The 16,521-nt window shown below is 50.8% G+C and overlaps 1 protein-coding gene across 3 annotated transcripts in view; it reads left to right on the forward strand.

Annotated features, from left to right (window-relative positions):
- Nucleotides 1–16,521, forward strand: part of MARK4 (microtubule affinity regulating kinase 4) — a 54,214-nt gene that overhangs the window by 17,253 nt on the left and 20,440 nt on the right. For all 3 annotated transcript variants that reach the window (XM_005589572.4, XM_005589571.4, XM_074023878.1), the window contains 5 exons: nt 2,925–3,161; nt 10,109–10,228; nt 10,727–10,826; nt 13,235–13,344; nt 13,436–13,595. In XM_005589572.4, the coding sequence (XP_005589629.1) occupies nt 2,925–3,161; nt 10,109–10,228; nt 10,727–10,826; nt 13,235–13,344; nt 13,436–13,595 (727 nt within the window). The remainder of the gene's footprint in view (nt 1–2,924; nt 3,162–10,108; nt 10,229–10,726; nt 10,827–13,234; nt 13,345–13,435; nt 13,596–16,521) is intronic.

The raw sequence follows: 16,521 nt of genomic DNA on the forward strand, positions 1-16,521 counted from the left end.
CCCCATTTTAAAAGCTATTGTCAGATTCTAAAGACGCAAAATTCCACAGTCGAATTCCTATGCATGACCAGGTGCAGTCTCATACCTGCAATCCCAGCACTTTGGGAGGCTGAGGTGGGAGGATTGCTTGAGCCCAGAAATTCTAGAACAGCCTGGGCAACACAGCAAAACCCCATCTCTACAAAAAATAATTGTAAAAAATTAGCTTAGCTGGGCGCAGTGGCTCACACCTGTCTCAGCACTTTGGGAGGCCTAGGCAGGTAGATCACTTGAGGCCAGGAGTGCAAGACCAACCTGGGCAACATGGTAAAACTCCATCTCTACTAAAAATACAAAAATTAGCTGGGCGTCGTGGCGTGTGCCTGTAATTCCAGCTGCTTGAGAGGCTGAGGCATGAGAATTGCTTGAACCTAGGAGGTGGAGGTTGCAGTGAGCTGAGATCATGCCAGTGCACTCCAGCCTGGACAACATAGCAAGACTCCATCTCAAAAAAAAAAAAAAAACAGAAAAAAATTAGGTCGTATGCCTGTAGTCTCAACTACTCAGGAGGCTAAGGCAGGAGGATCCCTTGAGCCCAGGAGGTTGAGGCTGCAGGGAGCCATGACTGCACCACTACACTCCAACCTGGGTGACAGAGCAAAACCCTATCTCTAAAAACAACAACAAAAAATTCAAAAGCAGAAAGTGCATCTGAAAAAAAGAAAAATAATAAAAAATGAAAACAAAAAACAAATTGCTGTAGAGGTTGAAGTGCTAACCTTCTCTTGACTTCCTTCTGCTAGGCCAGGGTGTCCCTCCACACAGCCCTGGAGGCAGCACCTTCGAGGCTTCCATGATTAACCAGGAGGTCGTACGCCCCCTGGTGGAGGGTCCCCAAAGCAGCTAACACGAAGTTTGGGGTCCTTTTAGTACACCGGGGGTACCAACCAAGGGGACCAACCCAAATGTGACCTTGGGGCTGGATTGTGGAGCCTCAAATGGCAGGAAAAAAAATGAGGGCGGATCACCTCACCTCAAGCAAAATAAAAAAAAAATAGCCGGGGGTGGTGGTACGCACCTGTAGTCCCAGCTACTTGGGAGGCTGAGGCAGGAGAATCACGTGAACCCAGGAGGCAGAGGTTACAGTGAGCCGAGATTGTGCCACTGCACTCCAGCCTGGGTGACAGAATGAGACGCCATCTCAAAAAGAAACAAAAAAGTATATATATATATATGCCCTGAGCAAGGCAGATGCTATTAGATTCAGGTTTGGGGAGGAGCTCTCTGGTGTGTCTTTGTAGGGTTTGGGCCTTTACTGGGGCAGGAGCTGGGGAAGTGTGGTCCAGAAATAAACCAGGAGACATAGGGAGACCTGGGAGGAAGCCAGGGATGCTGGTGACCTGGGCGAGGGAAGGACCGCAGTTGGGATGGACCAGACGCGGGTAACATTTTGAAAGGTGGAACTGTGCGTCTGTTTGTAGTCAGAAGGCTGGAGGCTTCTTCCTCCACGCACTGTGGAAATGGGTGGCTTTGTTTAGATTCTAGTTCTGCTGCTTTCTTGCAATGGGCATGAGGTGTGGCCTCCCTGAGCCTCTGTTTCCTCCCCTGTGAAATGGCAATTGTAAGACTGCATGCCACAAAAAAATAGACAAAACTTTATAACAATACAGAACGTTTATTTATTTATTTATTTTTGAGATGGAGTCTCGCTGTGTTGCCCAGGCTGGAGTACAGTGATGCAGTCTCAGCTCACACGATTCTCCTGCTTCGGCCTCGCGAGTTGCTGGGATTACAGGCGCCCGCCACTACACCTAGCTAATTTTTGTATTTTTAGTAGAGACGGGGTTTCACCATGTTGCCCAAGCTAGTCTCGAACTCCTGACCTCAGGAGATCTGCCTGCCTTGGCCTCCCAAAGTGCTGAGATTACAGGCATGAGCCACAGCGTCCGGCCAGGAAATGTTTACTGATCACTGACTGCGTTCTTGGGGCTGCTGTGAGCACTTTACACTTAAACCCACAACAGTGGTTGAGGCAGGTGTCGGGATCACCCTCGGTTTACATACAAGGAAACTGAGGCACAGAGAGGTCTGGTAACCTATCTAAAGTCCCACAGCGAGTAAGTGGTGGAGCTGGGATTTGCAGCGGGAATTCTCCAAGAGTCTGTAGTTTCACCTTCACATTATGCAGATGGACACTGTTATAATTGATAGTCAACAGAGCCCAGTGCATGGTAGGTATGCAACCAGGATTAAATTATTGCTTTCATTTTCCTGGGTCTTGAGCAGTCAGGCCTCATTTTGTTTCTGCTGGGTAACCTGAGGCTCCAAGAGGGGCAGGAGATTACCTGAAGACCCCCAGCTCTGCAGACCACACGGGGTAATAGTGATATTCCATAGTGTTCACTGGGTATGAAATACTGTTTTAGCTTTTCTTTCTTTTTTTTTGCAATGGCGTGATCTCGGCTCACCGCAACCTCCGCCTCCCGGGTTCAAGCGATTCTTCTGCCTCAGCCTCCTGAGTAGTTGGGATTACAGGCATGCGCCACCATGCCCAGCTAATTTTGTATTTTTAGTAGAGACGAGATTTCTCCATGTTGGTCAGGCTGGTCTTGAACTCCCGACCTCAGGTGATCCACCCACCTCAGCCTCCCAAAGTGCTGGGATTACAGGGGTGAGCCACCATGCCCAGCCCGTCTAGGTTTTCTATGCGGATTAACTCATAATTCTCAAACTACTCTATGAAGTAGGGACTAAGATTATCCCCATTCTATGGATGAGGAAACTGAGGCTCAGTGAGGTAAAGTCACTACCTAAGGTCAGGCAGAGAGTAAGGGACAGGCCCAAGAATTGATCCCTGTGGGCCAACCCTAGAGCCTGTGCTCCTGTCCGCCTCCCACGTCCACGAAGGGCTTTGGCCTCGAGTCCCTCTCCTCCTCTCCCCGCAGGCTGAGAACCTCTTGCTGGACGCCGAGGCCAACATCAAGATCGCTGACTTTGGCTTCAGCAACGAGTTCACGCTGGGCTCAAAGCTGGACACGTTCTGTGGGAGCCCCCCATACGCTGCCCCGGAGCTGTTTCAGGGCAAGAAGTACGACGGGCCGGAGGTGGACATCTGGAGCCTGGGAGTCATCCTGTACACCCTCGTCAGCGGCTCCCTGCCCTTCGACGGGCACAACCTCAAGGTACCAGGCAGGGCTGGGTGTGGCGGTGTCAGCCCCTCCCAACAGTCAGGCCCCCATCCCCCACACACCTCCCCTGCAGAGGGCCTCAGTGGTGGGACTGGCCTGAGTTCCCATGGGAAGACGGGACAGGCAGGATTCAAGTCCCCTCTGCAGTGAGGCCGGCCGAATGGACTGTGCCATGCTGGGGTTAAGGGCATGATCTTTGCAGCCAACAGGCTTGAGTTCAAATCCTGACTCATCCATTCACTGAGCTAATATTTATGGCCCACTTCTCTGTGTCAGGCTCTGTCTTGGGCTTTGCATGTAAGGCGAGAACAAAAACTCCCGCTTGGCTGGGTGCGGTGGCTCATGCCTGTAATCCCAGCACTTTGGGAGGCAGAGGCAGGAGGATCACTTGAGCCTGGGAGTTCGAGACCAGCCTGGGCAACATAGGGAGACGCTGTCTCTACAAAAATACGAAAATTAACCGGGCATAATGGCGCACGCCTGTAGTCCCAGCTACTTGGGAGGCTGATGTGGGAGGATCACTTGAGCCTGGGAGATGAAGACTGCAGTGAGTTGAGATCATGCCACTGCCCTCCAACCTGGGTGACACAGGGAGACCCTGTCTCCAAAAAGAAATTTAAAAACAAACAAAAAAACCCTGCCCTCGGAGATCAAGACCACGGTGAAACCCCGTCTCTACTAAAAATACAAAAAATTAGCCGGGCGCGGTTGTGGGCGCCTGTAGTCCCAGCTACTCGGGAGGCTGAGGCAGGAGAATGGTGTGAACCCGGGAGGCGGAGCTTGCAGTGAGCCGAGATCGCGCCACTGCACTCCAGCCTGGGCGACAGAGCGAGACTCCGTCTCAAAAAAAAAAAAAAACAAACAAACAAAAAAAACCCTGCCCTCGTATATGCTACGCTGTGGGTGAACCTTGAAAACATTGTGCTAAGTGACAGAAGCCAGTCATGTAAGGTCACAGAGTGTATGATTCCATTAATGTGAAATGTCCACAATAGGCAAATCCATAGAGACAGAAAGTGGATTACTGGTTGCCTGAGGCTGGTGGGGAGAAGCGATTTGGAGGCTGATTGCTAAAGGGTACAGGGTTTCTTTTGAGGGGCTGAAAAATGTTCTAAAATTGAATGTAGCGGCCGGCCTGGTGGCTCACACCTGTAGTCCCAGCACTTTGGGAGGCTGAGGCGGGTGGATCACTTGAGGTCAGGAGTTTGAGACCAGCCTGGCCAACATGGTGAAACCCCATCTCTTCTAAAAATACAAAAATTAACTGGGCATGGTGGCGGGGGCCTGTAATCCCAGCTACTCGGGAGGCCGAGGCAGGAGAATTGCTTGAACCCGGGAGGCGGAGGTTGCAGTGAGTCGAGATCACGCCATTGCACTCCAGCCTGGGTGACAGAGCGACACTCTGTCTCAAAAAAATAAATAAAATTGAATGTAGTAATGATTGTACAACTCCGTGCGTATACTAAAAACCATCGAATTGTGCAAACAAAACAATTCCTGTCTTCTCAGACTAACATTCCTACTGGAGCCAGGCAGCTAACAAAACAAATACGCGAACTAGATACGATATCAGATGCTGGCCAGTGCTATGCGGGGTGGGGGGAATGTTGTAAGGGGGTGGGAGGTGTGGGCTGAGTTGTTGCTTGCTTTATTTTTTTTTTTCCTTTGAACTTTTTGTTTTGAACCATTGCCAATCTATGGAATAGTTGCAACAATAGAGCGAATAACACATGGTATGTTTCAGGAGCTTCACAATCGCTGGCCTGTGTCCACATTTGCTGTATCTGTCTGTATTTGCACATGATCTTTGCTGCCGTCATTGGTATTGATGAGACATTTGACAGTTGCAGACACTGTGTCCTTTTATCCCTAAAGGCGACAGCGGGTTATCTCCTGAGACCAGGGGCATTTTCCTGTTGATGGTGACATACAGGAAATACAACAGTGGTATAATCCTGGCCTCTACCCCATGGCCCATACTCAGATTTCATCCATCATCCCACGAATATCTTTGGCAGCTATTTTTTTTTTCCCAGTCAGGGATCCACTCGGGTCCCCGAGTTGCATTTAGCTGCGCCATCTCTTGTGTCTCCTTTCATCCGGAACAGTTCTCAGCCTCTCTTTTGTCTTTCGTGACATTGACATTATCGATTAGTTCAGGCCAGTTAATTTTGCAGAACGTCCCTCAATTTGGGTTGCCTGGTGTTTCCTCTCGATTGGAATCTGGGATGCACTGGGGCAGGAATTCTGCAGCTGGGACGCTCTGCCCTGCTCTGCGTGGTCCATGAGGAGCACGTACTGTGATCTGAAATTGGAAAGTCAGGGAAATACTTGCAGGGGACAGACCATCAAATCAGAGCCCTCAGTGATGAAGAGGAGGGAGTCCCTTCTTCACAGTGGCCTTGGCCAAGTAGCCAACCCCTCTAAGCCTCAGTCTCACCTGCTGTTCAGTGAGGATCATAAAGATACCAACCCCGTAGGCTGGGCGCGGTGGCTCACGCCTGTAATCCCAGCACTTTGGGAGGCTGAGGCGGGCGGATCATGAGGTCAGGAGATCGAGACCATCCTGGCTAACACGGTGAAACCCCATCTCTACTAAAAATACAAAAAATAAGCTGGGCGTGGTGGCGTGTGCCTGTAATCCCAGCTACTCAGGAGGCTGAGGCCAGAGAATGGCGTGAACCCAGGAGGCGGAGCTTGCAGTGAGCCGAGATGGTGCCACCGCACTCCAGCCTAGGCGACAGAGCAAGACTCTATCTCAAAAAAAAAAAAGATGATACCAACCTTGTGGCAGTGATTTTTAAGGACTGGCTGAGATCTGGGATGCAAAGTGCTCATTCAAGACAGCCTCCTGGCTGGGCGCAGTGGCTCACACCTGTAATCTCACCACTTTGAGAGGCTGAGGCAGGCGGATCACCTGAGGTCAGGAGTTCAAGACCAGCCTGGCCAACGTGGTAAAATCCTGTCTCTACTAAAAACACAAAAATTAGCCGGGCGTGGTGGCGCACACCTGTAATCCTAGCTACTTGGGAGGCTGAGGCAGGAGAATCACTTGAACCAGGGAGGCAGAGGTTGTAGTGAGCTGAGATCACACCACTGCACTCCAGCCTGGACGACAGAGCAAGACTCTGTCTCAAAAAAACAAAACAAACAAACAAACAAAAAAGCCTCTGACACTCCGGCCATAGCTGAAGCCTGGGGTAGGGAGGGGCTGTCACAGAGTAATTTTTCTGAGCCTCAAGCATGAAGCTAAGAGACCTTTTTGAAGGGCCAGGCCAGTGTCTCACCTGCCCCAGGCCCTTGTCACTTTCTTTTTTTTTTTTTTTTTTTTTTTGAGGCGGAGTCTCGCTCTGTCGCCCAGGCTGGAGTGCAGTGGCCGGATCTCAACTCACTGCAAGCTCCGCCTCCCGGGTTCCCGCCATTCTCCTGCCTCAGCCTCCCAAGTAGCTGGGACTACAGGCGCCCACCACCTCGCCCAGCTAGTTTTTTTGTATTTTTTTAGTAGAGACGGGGTTTCACCGTGTTAGCCAGGACGGTCTCGATCTCCTGACCTCGTGATCCGCCTGTCTCAGCCTCCCAAAGTGCTGGGATTACAGGCTTGAGCCACCGCGCCCGGCGCCCTTGTCACTTTCTGCCTTCCTGGTGTTCCCACCAGGCACTCCTGGCCTTGCTGGGCAAAGGAGGCACACAGCTGAGAAGAGGCAGGTTCTAGCTCTGTCATTTCCTTTCTGAGTGATCTTGGACATGTCCTTTTCTGAACCTCAATTTCCCCACCTATAAGATGAAGACATTAAGAGTATTCGGGACAGGTGTGGTGGCTCACGCCTGTAATCCCAGCACCTTGGGTGGCCGAGGCGGGCAGATCACTGGAGGTCAATAGTTCGAGACCAGCCTGGCCAACGTGGTGAAACCCCGTCTCTACTAAAAATACAAAAAGTAGCCAGGTGTGGTGGCGCACGCCTGTAGTCCCAGCTACTCGGGAGACTGAGGCAGGAGAATCACTTGAATCTAGGAGGCAGAGGCTCCAGTGAGCCGAGATTGCACCTCTGCACTCCAGCCTGGACGACAGAGCAAGACTCCATCTCAAAAAAATAAAAAGAGTTTGACACCAGCATGGGCAACATTTCAAGACCCCATCTCTACAAAAAGAAAAATTTTTTTTAATTAGCCGGGCATTGTGGTGCATGCCTGTAGTCCCAGCTGCTTGGGATGCTGAGGTGGGAGAATTGCTTGAGCCCAGGAGTTCCAGGCTACAGCAAACTATGATCACACCACTGCATCCAGCTTGGGTGACAAAGCAAGAGCCTGTCTCTTTTTAAAAAAAAAAAAAAAAAAAAAAAGCGTCTGCTTACAGCCCATCTGCATATGTTAAGCCCTTCGCTGGAGCTTGGCATCTGGCCACAGCATCATGCTTGGGAGCTGCGCTGGAGATGGCAGTGGTGGCCTGATGGCTGCTGCTCTCCATCACATGACAGGCAGTGTGGCATGGTGGTCACACAGCACAGGCTCCAGAACCAAGGCCCTGCCACTTTTTGGCTGTGCAATTCTGGGACAAGTGACCAAACCCCTCCGGGCCTCAACCTCCTCGTCTGGAAAGTGGGCATTATAACTGGGCTTCGCGGTGTTGTGAAAATTGATGTAATATGCATAAAGCACTTAGAACACTGCCTGCTAAGGGGTAAGTGTCCTGAAAGTGATTCACATTAAATATTAATAGCCCTTTATGATCTGCAGAGGCTCCCCAGGCATGGGCATCTTTCAGCCATTTTAGGAGAATGCCCCAGCAGAGACCCTGTCCCAAAAGAGTCCTGTTCACCCCCCACGCTCACTTCATTCCTACCGGTTTTCTGCCTCCCTCCGTTTTTTTGTTTGTTTTTGTTTTTTGAGACAAGGTCTCAGTCACCCAGGCTGGAGTGCAGTGGTGCAGTCACTGCTTGGTGCAACCTCAACCTCCCAGGCTCAAGCAATCCTCCTGCTTCAGCCTCCCGAGTAGCTAGGACCACAGGCATATACCACCACACCTGGCTAATTTTTGTAATTTTTGTAGAGACGGAGTCTCACTGTGTTGCCCAGGCTGGTCTCGAACTTGCGGGCTCAAGCGATCTTCCCCCCTCGGCCTCCCAAAGTGCTGGGATTATAGGCATGAGCCACCACGCCTGGCTGTTGCCGTTTTTTATTCAGATGGAAAGAGCTCCCCCTGGTCTGCCAAGCCATGGATTTATCTGATTTTTCACAGCTTTGGTAGGGCCTCTCATAAATGGCCCTTAAAGAGAAAGCCATCAGATAAATCCATGAATGGCCTTGAGGAGTATGTCTTTGGACAACAGGCATGGCTTGGGGAGGGGAGAGATGGGAAGGCAGGAGGGGCAGTAGGATCTTCTCCTTGCCCTTGAGTGAATCTCGTATTTACATACCGCTGACTCTGGGACAGGCATGTGGTAAGCATTTTACAGATTTTTTTTTTTTTTTTTGAGACGGAGTCTTGCTCTGTCTCCCAGGCTGGAGTGCAGTGGCGCGATCTCGGCTCACTGCAACCTCTGCCTCCTGGGTTCAAGTGATTCTCCTGCCTCAGCCTCCCACGTAGCTGGGATTACAGGCTTCCGCTACCACACCTGGCTCATTTTTTTTTTTTTTTTAAGTAGAGATGGGGTTTCGCCATGTTGGCCAGGCTGGTCTCAATCTCCTGACCTCAGGTGATCCACCTGCCTTAGCCTCCCAAAGTGTTGGAATTACAGGCGTGAGCCACGGCACCTGGCCACATTTTTACAGATATTTTTAACTCACTTGTACCCTGGCAGCAAGCATGTGGAGTGGGTCCTGTAATCCCTTTCACAGACAGGGAGAATGAGGCCCCAGTGGCTGACTCACTTACCTACTTCCCTCTTACCTGACTTAGAGAATAAACTTCCTTTTTTTTTTTTTTTTTTGAGACGGAATCTTGCCCTGTCACCCAGGCTGGAGTGCAGTGGCGTGATCTCAACTCACTGCAACCTCCACCTCCTGAGAGTTTAAGCAATTATCGTGCCTCAGCCTCCCAACTAGCTGGGAATACAGGCAGCCACCACCACACCCAGCTAATTTTTGTATTTTTGGTGGAGATAGGGTTTCACCATGTTAGCCAGGCTGGTCTCAAACTCCTGACCTCAGGCCATCTACCCATCTCTGCCTCCCAAAGTGCTGGGATTACAGGTGTGAGCCACCGTGCCTGGCCAGAGAATAAACTTTCTCTGCAAGTTTTCCTCTGAATGAAAAGTTATGTAGCTTAAGTTTTTTGTTTGTTTGTTTGTTTTTTGTTTTTTTGTAGAGACAGACTGGTTGTTCAGGCTGGTCTTGAACTCCTGGGTTCAAGTGATCCCCCTCCCTCGGCCTCCCAAAATGTTTGGATTACAGGTGTGCACCACCATGCTCAGGTCATTTTTTATTTTTTGTAGAGATGAGGTCTCCCTGTGTTGCCCAGGCTGTTCTTGAACTCCTGGGCTCAAGCGATCCTCCCGTCTTGGCCTCCACGCCTGGCCAAGAATTTTTTTTTTTTAATTGCAGGGTCCGTATGGTGTTCCCATTTTATGGATAGGGAACTGAGGTCAGGAGAGAGGAATGGGGTTTTGCCTGCCTTGTCAAGAGCTGGGACTCAGAGCTTCTGTCACTTCTATCAAAGGGGCTGGGACAAAGGTGTGTGTGCGCGCGCGCATACGCATGTGTGTGTGTGTCTGTGTGTGTGTGTGAGTGTATGTGTGAGTGTGTGTATATGTGTGTGCGTGTGCGTATGTGCCATGTGTGTATGTACGTGTGCACACGTGTGTGTGCGTGCGTAGTGTGTGTGTATGTGTGTGTGTATGTGTGTGTCACAGTGCGTGTATGTGTGTGCGTGCGCACACGTGTGTGTGTGTAATAGGTGGGGGGGCGAGGCAGACCCCCCTCCTCCAGTAACCCCCTCCCTGCAGGAGCTGCGGGAGCGAGTCCTCAGAGGGAAGTACCGGGTCCCTTTCTACATGTCAACAGACTGTGAGAGCATTCTGCGGAGATTTTTGGTGCTGAACCCAGCTAAACGCTGTACTCTCGAGGTGAGCCCAGCCTCACAGCCAGCGGGGGCCCTTCTTGTCTCCTGACTCCCCTAAACTCTGCCTGCCCCCACCCACAAAAGCCTTCTTGACACACTTTTCCTCTCCCGTGCCCACCTAAGATCTGCCGCTGGTGAGTGGGGGTAGACAGGCCGTCCAGGGAAAAGCTCCCGGGCCTGTCCTGACGCCACCCCCCCGACAGGCTCACCCACTCCCCGCCATGCCAGTAATTAGCTAATGAGCTCCTAGGATGATTACAGGGTGCCAGGGACCCAGATGATGCGGAGGAGGGAGGGTGGCATCAGGAGGCTCCGGCAGGGGACGCGGGGGAGAGGGAGGCCCAGGAGGCGCTATCTCTTAGGAGGCCCACAATACTGGGTGTTAGGCCTCGGAGGTTTGGGGCAGGGCAGGTAGCCCCACCTGGGGGCCTCTGGGAGGTGGGAAGCTGTATGATTCCTTCTGACACCTGTCTTCCGCCTTCCCTGCTCCTGATGCCTGCAGCAAATCATGAAAGACAAATGGATCAACATCGGCTATGAGGGTGAGGAATTGAAGCCATACACAGAGCCCGAGGAGGACTTCGGGGACACCAAGAGAATCGGTGAGGGTCAGGGAGAGCCGTCCTGTCACCCAGGATGGAGTGCAGTGGCTCAATCTCAGCTCACTGCAACCTCCACCTCCCAGAATCAGGAGATTCTTGTTCCTCAGCCTCCCAAGTAGCTGTGTCCACAGGCACCTGCCACCATGCCCAGCTAATTTTTGTTATTTTTAGTAGAGACAGGGTTTTGCCATGTTGGCCATGCTAGTCTCTAACTCCTGACTTCAGGTGATCTGCCTACCTCAGCCTCCCAAATTGCCGGGATCACAGGTGTGAGCCACTGCACCTGGCCCGTGTTCACTTTGATATTAAGACATAAAGGCCGGGCGCGGTGGCTCAAGCCTGTAATCCCAGCACTTTGGGAGGCCGAGACGGGCGAGTCATGAGGTCAGGAGATCGAGACCATCCTGGCGAACACGGTGAAACCCCGTCTCTACTAAAAAATACAAAAAACTAGCCGGGCGAGGTGGCGGGCGCCTGTAGTCCCAGCTACTCGGGAGGCTGAGTCAGGAGAATGGCGTGAACCTGGGAGGCAGAGCTTGCAGTGAGCTGAGATCCGGCCACTGCACTCCAGCCTGGGCGACAGAGCAAGACTCCGTCTCAAAAAAAAAAAAAAAAAAAAAACCATAAAAAGAGACCAGGCGAGGTGGCTCATGCCTGTAATCCCAGCTCTTTGGGAGGTCGAGGTAGGAGAATCACTTGAGCTCAGGAGTTGGAGACCAGCCTGGCCAACACAGGGAGACCCTGTCTGTACAAAAAAATAAAAATAAAAAGCCAGTTGTGGTGGTGTGCACTTGTAGTCTTAGCTACTCAGGAAGCTGAGGTAGGAGGATCCCTTGAGCCCAACAATTTGAGGCTGTAGTGAGCTATGATCATGCCACTGTACTCCAGGCGACAGGGTGAGACCCTGTCTCAAAAAAAGGAAAAAAGGCCAGGCGCAGTGACTCACGCCTATAATCTCAGCACTTTGGGAGGCTGAGGTTGCCAGATCACCTGAGGTCAGGAGTTCGAGACTGGCCTGGCCAACATGATGAAACCTCGTCTCTACTAAGAATACAAAAATTAGATGAGTGTGGTAGCGGGCACCCATAATCCCAGCTCCTCTGGAGGCTGAGGCATGAGAATTGCTTGAATCCGGGAGGCAGCGGTTGCAGTGAGCTGAGATCACGCTGCTGCACTCCACCCTGGGCAACAAGCAAAATTCCATCTAAAATAATAATAATAATAATTACGCTATTTACCATTAAATGGCAAAATCCAGAATTACTTTTGCATCAACCTAATTATATTAATAGGTTGAACACAACAAAAAGTTGAACCATTTGAAATTGCCATTTTATTGGTTTAAAGTTGTCAGTACCACCAATTTTGTATGGTTTAACCTAATAGTGATAATTTATTCTGTCACATAACTAAAATGAATAGAGTATGCAGCCTTCAGGCACAGTTGAATCCAGGTGCTCAGAGACAGTTTTGGGGAATGTTTTCTATGGTAGCTTTTTCCCAGGCTGCTATCACCCCAGGAGGCAAGCAGATCTGGGTCACATGCCTGCAATGAACCAGTCAGTGTGGCTTTGGGTGTAGAACACACTAATTAGCCAGACCTGGGTTATCTGCCTGCCTTAGGGTTGGAGCAGGGGGGCCATCCACATCATCTGAGCGGAAAGAATGTTCTTTCTTTCTTTCTTTTTTTTTTTTTTTTTTGAGACAGAGTCTCACTTTGTCGCCCAGGCTACAGTGCAGTGGCAGGATCTTGGCTCACTGCAAGCTCTGCCTCCTGGTTTCACCCCATTCTCCTGCCTCAGCCTCCCGAGTAGCCGGGACTACAGGCGCCCACCACCACACCTGGCTAATTTTTTCATATTTTTAGTAGAGATGGGGTTTCACTGTGTTAGCCAGGATGGTCCAGATCCCCTGACCTCGTAATCTGCCTGCCTCGGCCTCCCAAAGTGCTGGAATTACAGGCGTGAGCCACCGCGCCTGGCCAAGAATGTTCTTTCAGAGGAAATCAGCATGCTGTTGGGAAGGCCTTGAGGATGGATACTGGACAGGTCAAAGAGCAGACACCGCTGAATGATACGGAGATGGGTGGAAGTGGGTCAGGTGCAGTGGCTTATGCCTGTAATCCCAGCACTTTGGGAGGCCCAGGTGGGTGGATTGCTTGCGCCCGGGAATTTCAGACCACCCTGGATAACATAGCAAAACCCTGTCTCTACTAAAAATACAAAAACCGAGGTGGGAGGATCAGCTGAGCCTGGGGAGGCCGAGGCTGCAGTGAGCTGTGATTGTGCCACTGCACTCCAGCCTGGATGACAGAGTGACACCCCATCTCAAAAAAAAAAAAAAAAAAGAAATGAGTAGAAGTTAAAGTTTCCGGAAGTCTGAACCTTCTCTCCATCCCCGCTTCCCAGAGGTGATGGTGGGTATGGGCTACACACGGGAAGAAATCAAAGAGGCCTTGACCAGCCAGAAGTACAACGAAGTGACCGCCACCTACCTCCTGCTGGGCAGGAAGACTGAGGTCAGAGGGCGCCAGGGGCCCTTGGGAATGCATGATGCCTGGGTGGAGGGACTTGGGGTGCAGAAGAGCCTCATCTGTCATCCTCTCACAGGAGGGTGGGGACCGGGGCGCCCCAGGGCTGGCCCTGGCACGGGTGCGGGCGCCCAGCGACACCACCAATGGAACAAGTTCCAGCAAAGGCACCAGCCACAGCAAAGGGCAACGGAGTTCCTCTTCCACCTACCACCGTCAGCGCAGGCATAGCGATTTCTGTGAGTATCAACCCCACGCCCTCACGCGCCCTCCTCCTCCTCCCCAAGGCCCAGACTTACAGTTATATCAGGGTTCTCTGATTGGCAAGCCACAGAAGCCCACTGGAGCTACCTGCAGAGAGGGAAGAATGTCTTACAAAGACACAGGGCATTGCACGGAACTTGGAGGCAGGAGTGCACAGCCAGGCTCAGGAAGGGATTAAAACCGGAAAAGCAGCCAGACCCAGAGCAGACACTCTCTGTCCTGCTTCCTCTCTGCTTGTGTGGTTTTTCCTTTGTCTCTTACTTATCTCATCCTATCTTTTTTCCTGATCTCCTAGCTGCCCGATTTTTTTTTTTTTTTTTTTTTTGAGATGGAGTCTCACTCTGTCGCCCAGGCTGGAGTGCAGTGGTGTGATCTCGGCTCACTGCAACCTTTGCCGCCCGGGTTCAAGCGATTCTCCTGCCTCAGCCTCTTGGAGTAGCTGGGATTATAGGTGCCTGCCATCGTACCCAGCCAATTTTTGTGTTTTCAGTGTAGAGACAGGGTTTCACCATGTTGGCCAGGCTGGTCTTGAACTCCTGACCTCATGATGCACCCTCAGCCTCCCAAAGTGCTGGGATTACAGGTGTGAGTCACCATGCCCAGCCTTTTTTTTTCTTTTTTTTTTTTTTTTTTTTTTTTTTTTTGAGACAGAGTCTCACTCTGTATCCCAGGCTGGAGTGCGGTGTCGTGATCTTGGCTCACTGCAACCTCTGCCTCCCCGGTTCAAGCGATTCTTGTGCCTCAGGCTCCTGAGTAGACGGGATTACAGGCATCTGCCACCACACCTGGCTAATTTTTGTATTTTTAGTAGAGAAGGGTTTCACCACATTGGCCAGGCTGCTCTTGTACTCCTGACCTCATGATCTGCCCACCTCAGCCTCCCAAAGTGCTGGAACTATAGGTGTAAGCCACTGCACCTCGTCCCCGATTTCTTGCCTTAGAGACCAGACCAAATGGCAGCTGGAATCTCTTTGGTCCAGGATGAAGCTCTGATATCAGAGTCCAGTTTGAATTAATCCACTGTAACTGGGGCACAGGAGGACACATTGTACAAAGTGGCTGCTGAGAGCCTGCCCTCTGGCTTTGCCTCCACGCTGAAGTGAAGGAGGCTCTTCCTAGTGGAAGAGGGCTGGGTAGACAGCTGATTATACCCCACATTCTGCTGAAATGTCTGACAGACATTTCATCTGCTGCAGAAAATTAAGAGAGAGTCTGAGTTTAAATCTGGGCCAGGCACGGTGGCTCACGTCTGTAATTCCTTGGGGAGGCCAAGGTGGGCGGATCACCTGAGGTTGGGAGTTTGAGACTGGCCTGGCCAACATGATGAAACCCTGTCTCTACTAAAAATACAAAATTAGCTGGGCGTGTTGGTGCGTGCCTATAATCCCAGCTACGCGGGAGGCTGAAGCAGGAGAATTGCTTGAAACTGGGAGGCCGAGGTTGCAGTGAACCGAGATCACACCACCGCACTTCAGCCTGGGCAACAGAGAGACCTCGTCTCAAAAAAATTAAAAAAAGAAAAAAAATGGATACACCCACCATCAGCACCCATTATATATAGAAACTTCCAAGAGGTCCTTTAACCCACACACTCCTCAAATTTTAACCCTCTCTGCTATTTTTTTTAATGGCTTTATTAAGGTTAAAATTCATATCCCAAACAACATACCCATTTAAAGTGCGCAATTCAGGCCGGGCACAGTGGCTCACACCTGTAATCCCAGCACTTTGGGAGGCTGAGGCAGGAGGATTGCTTGAGCCCAGGAGTTCTAGACCAGCCTAGGCAACAAAGCAAGACCCCGTCTCTACAAAAAATTAAACATTGGCCAGACGCGGTGGCTCATGCCTGTAATCCCAGCACTTTAGGAGGCCGAGGTGGGCGGATCACGAGGTCAGGAGTTCAAGACCAGCCTGGCCAAGATGGTGAAACCCCATCTCTACTAAAAATACAAAAAAAGCCAGGTATGGTGGCGGGCACCTGTAGTCCCAGCTAGTTGGGAGACTGAGGCAGAGAATTGCTTGAACCTGGCAGGTGGAGGTTGCAGTGAGCCAAGATCATGCCACTGCACTCCAGCCTGGGCCACAAAGCGAGACTCTGTCCCCTTGCCCCCCGAGAAATTAAAAATTAGGTGTGGTAGTGTACACCTGTGGTCCCAGCTACTTGGAAGGCTGAGGTAGGAAGACCACTTGAACCTAGGAGATCGAGGTCATGGTGAGCCGTGATCGCGCCATTGCACTCCAGCCTGGGTGACAGAGCGAGACCTCACCTCAAAGAGTAAATTAAAAAGTGCACAATTCAATGGCTTTAACATATTTACAGAATTGTACATCTATAATGATGAGTGATTTCAGAACATTTTCATTACCCCAAAAAAGAAAATTCACAACCTTTAGCAGTCACCTTTCAGGCTGGGCGCGGTGGCTCATGCCTGTAATCCTAGCACTTTGGGAGGCTGAGGCAGTCAGATCACCTGAGCGCAGGAGTTCAAGACCACTGGGCAACATGGCGAAACCCTGTCTCCACAATGAAATACAAAAATTAACCAGGCGTAGTGGCAGGCACCTGTAATCCCAGATACTCAGGAGGCTGAGGCAGGAGAATTGCTTGAACCCAGGAGGCAGTGGTTACAGTGAGCCGAGATCCTGCCACTACACTCTAGCCTGGGCGATAAGAGTGAGACTTCTTCTCAAAAAAAAAAAAAAACAAACATCAACTTCCAATCCCCCTTCCACCCTCAGCTACTAATCTACTTTCTGTGTCTATGAATCTGACTATTCTAGATGTTTCAGGTAAATGGAATTATACGATGTGTGGCCTTCAGTAACTGGCTTCTTTCATTTAGCAGAAATTTTTCAAAGTTCATCCATGATATGGGTATCAGCACTTCATTCCTTTTCATT

This window comes from Macaca fascicularis, chromosome 19 (genome assembly GCF_037993035.2).
Source record: "Macaca fascicularis isolate 582-1 chromosome 19, T2T-MFA8v1.1".
Classification (NCBI taxonomy): Eukaryota; Metazoa; Chordata; class Mammalia; order Primates; family Cercopithecidae; genus Macaca; species Macaca fascicularis.